A 2,358-nucleotide genomic window follows, 5' to 3' on the forward strand; every position below is an offset into this window, starting at 1 on the left:
AATATCTGTCGCTAGGGAGACCTGAAAAAGGGGGATCCTTTCAAATTGGAATTTTACTTAAATACAGTCACGTTAACGACTTTCTTCTATTTACAAAATAAACATTTAATCTTTTTCGGATTTGAATATATATGTGTTTTATTAATTCACGTTTAAAATAAAGATACTAACAATTAGTTTTGAAGGAAGAAATATATATATATATATATATATATATATATATATATATATATATATATATATGTCTTATATTTAAATGTAAATTTATTTATTTGTTCAAAATATATGTTTATTATTAGAGTTTTTAAGTTTTTGCCTGCATACAAAAAACATGTCATAGGATCTTTCTTGTTTACGAAGTAAATAGTTGTTGGTTTTTAATCTCGAAAAAAAAAAAAATGATTTCGATTTCGTTTTTGGGGCTTTTTGGGTTTCTCTCACAAATTTTGCTAGAGGCAATGCTGGCCGACCCGGTAAAAAACGATAGTTCACACGGGGTTGTTAACATCGGCGTTTTGCTCCCCGGAGACGAGAAATATCCCTGGTCACTACCTCGGACTCAACCGGCCTTGGACTACGCCGTGGAAACCGTGGAAAAAGAGCTGAAACTTTTACCCGGCTACAAGATCCAACTGCAAGTTAACGATTCTAAATGCTCCGAAACTTACGGGCCCTTAGCCGCCATCGAAATGTACATTCATAAACGGGCCCACGTCTTCATCGGACCGGCCTGTGACTATGCGGTGGCTCCCATTGCGCGTTTTTCGAGGTTTTGGGGTATACCTGTACTCAGCGCCGGAGCACTGGTCAACGCATTCCAAAATAAAAGCGAGTATAATTTGTTGACCCGTATCCAGGGGTCGTACGGCAAAGCCGGGGAATTTCTTCAGATAGTGTGCCAACATTTTAACTGGACGAATGTTGCTTTGCTTTACATGGAAAACGAGGAGAAGAGTAAGTCCCGTTGCTATTTCGCTCTTGAAGCAATCTTTTTTCATTGGAAAAACGTATTCAACTTAAAGCTTTGGCATCAGGCTATAAACGAATCGGCGAGTAACTTGACCGCGCATCTTATGGAAGCTAAAGCGAGGGCGAGAGGTGAGTACTGTTTATTTTATTCTTTACTATCCATACAACTTGAACCGTTTAACATCTTGCTGCTTCGCGGCTTCCGTATATATGTTTTTCTGTCTCTACATTTTTTTAGCTGGGTAGCAGCACACTGAACACGTGTACACGTGACCCCGCCCCGGGAACTAAGACAGCAGGGCAACATAATCTAGTACCCCTCTCCCATACCACATAGTAGCAAAGTAATATATATATATATATATATATATATATATATATATATATGTTTGTGTGTGGGCATACGTGTATATATGTGTAGATATATATAATATACATATATATAAGCATATATATGTATGCATTTATATATACGTGTGTGTGTGTGTGTGTGTATGTGTATTAGTTCCGCCATAGCCGGTTCCTCAGCGCTGCTGACTATGTCAGGATTCGAACTTAAAAACATAATAAGAGAAATATTATCAAGCGCGCACACACACACATATATATATTAACATAATATGTCAACGTAATGAAAATATAAAGAAAGCGCTAAATCATTTGTGAATTCATGAACGTTTTATCTTCATTAAAAAATTGAAAAAAAAAACTTTCTCAGAATTATTTATTCTTTCTTAATTTTATGATTTTAATCTTTTTTAAAACTTATTTTCTCTAAATCAATAATTCTGTAGAAGTCTTTCCAATTAAGAGGAAACGTTGAGAAACTCAGAAATTGAGATTTTCTCATTTTATTTCCGTATATATACGCACACATATATATGTGAGCGCGCACGCGCGCGTGTTTTTTGGAGTATATTCTAAAAATGATAAACCCACCATAATTTTGAAGATTGGTGATGTAAGCAATGTTTTATTCAATTGACATTTATGCAAAAGTGTGTAGCACATCTACATAAAATTTAAGTTTTTCATTTGAATGAAATATAAAGGAAAAATATTATTCATGAATTGGGATCGGAGTTAGACATCAATTAAACATTCTCTCAGCTTCGATGTCTTGTTCTTAAGCCTAAAGTTTTAAAGGAATTCTAAAATTGTTCATGATAATAGGAGTAGGAAGTTTAAACAAGTGGTTTAGAAACGGCCCCACATTCTCACACGTATAAGCAAAAGCAACAAAATCCCACCTCTTCGTTGTTGAGATCACAAGTGGTTGACAATTCTTCTACTTTAATAGTTTCTGGCAGCGGATTTCTAGACTTTATAATTCACTCCATTCTTCCAGCTTCCCTGACCTTACTGACATGTATGAATTGAAATATAATA

At 35.0% G+C, this 2,358-nt stretch overlaps 1 protein-coding gene across 3 annotated transcripts in view; it reads left to right on the plus strand.

The window, feature by feature from the left end:
* The first annotated feature begins 260 nt into the window (after positions 1-260).
* LOC145246048 (atrial natriuretic peptide receptor 1-like) overlaps positions 261-2,358 on the plus strand; it is a 1,646,502-nt gene continuing 1,644,404 nt past the window's right edge. For all 3 annotated transcript variants that reach the window (XM_080107889.1, XM_080107890.1, XM_080107891.1), the window contains exon 1: positions 261-1,098. In XM_080107889.1, coding sequence (XP_079964015.1) covers positions 399-1,098 — 700 coding nt within the window. In that variant the 5' untranslated portion in view covers positions 261-398. The remainder of the gene's footprint in view (positions 1,099-2,358) is intronic.

Source organism: Euprymna scolopes, chromosome 23 (genome assembly GCF_053919585.1).
Source record: "Euprymna scolopes isolate OS-2025 chromosome 23, ASM5391958v1, whole genome shotgun sequence".
Lineage (NCBI taxonomy): Eukaryota > Metazoa > Mollusca > Cephalopoda > Sepiida > Sepiolidae > Euprymna > Euprymna scolopes.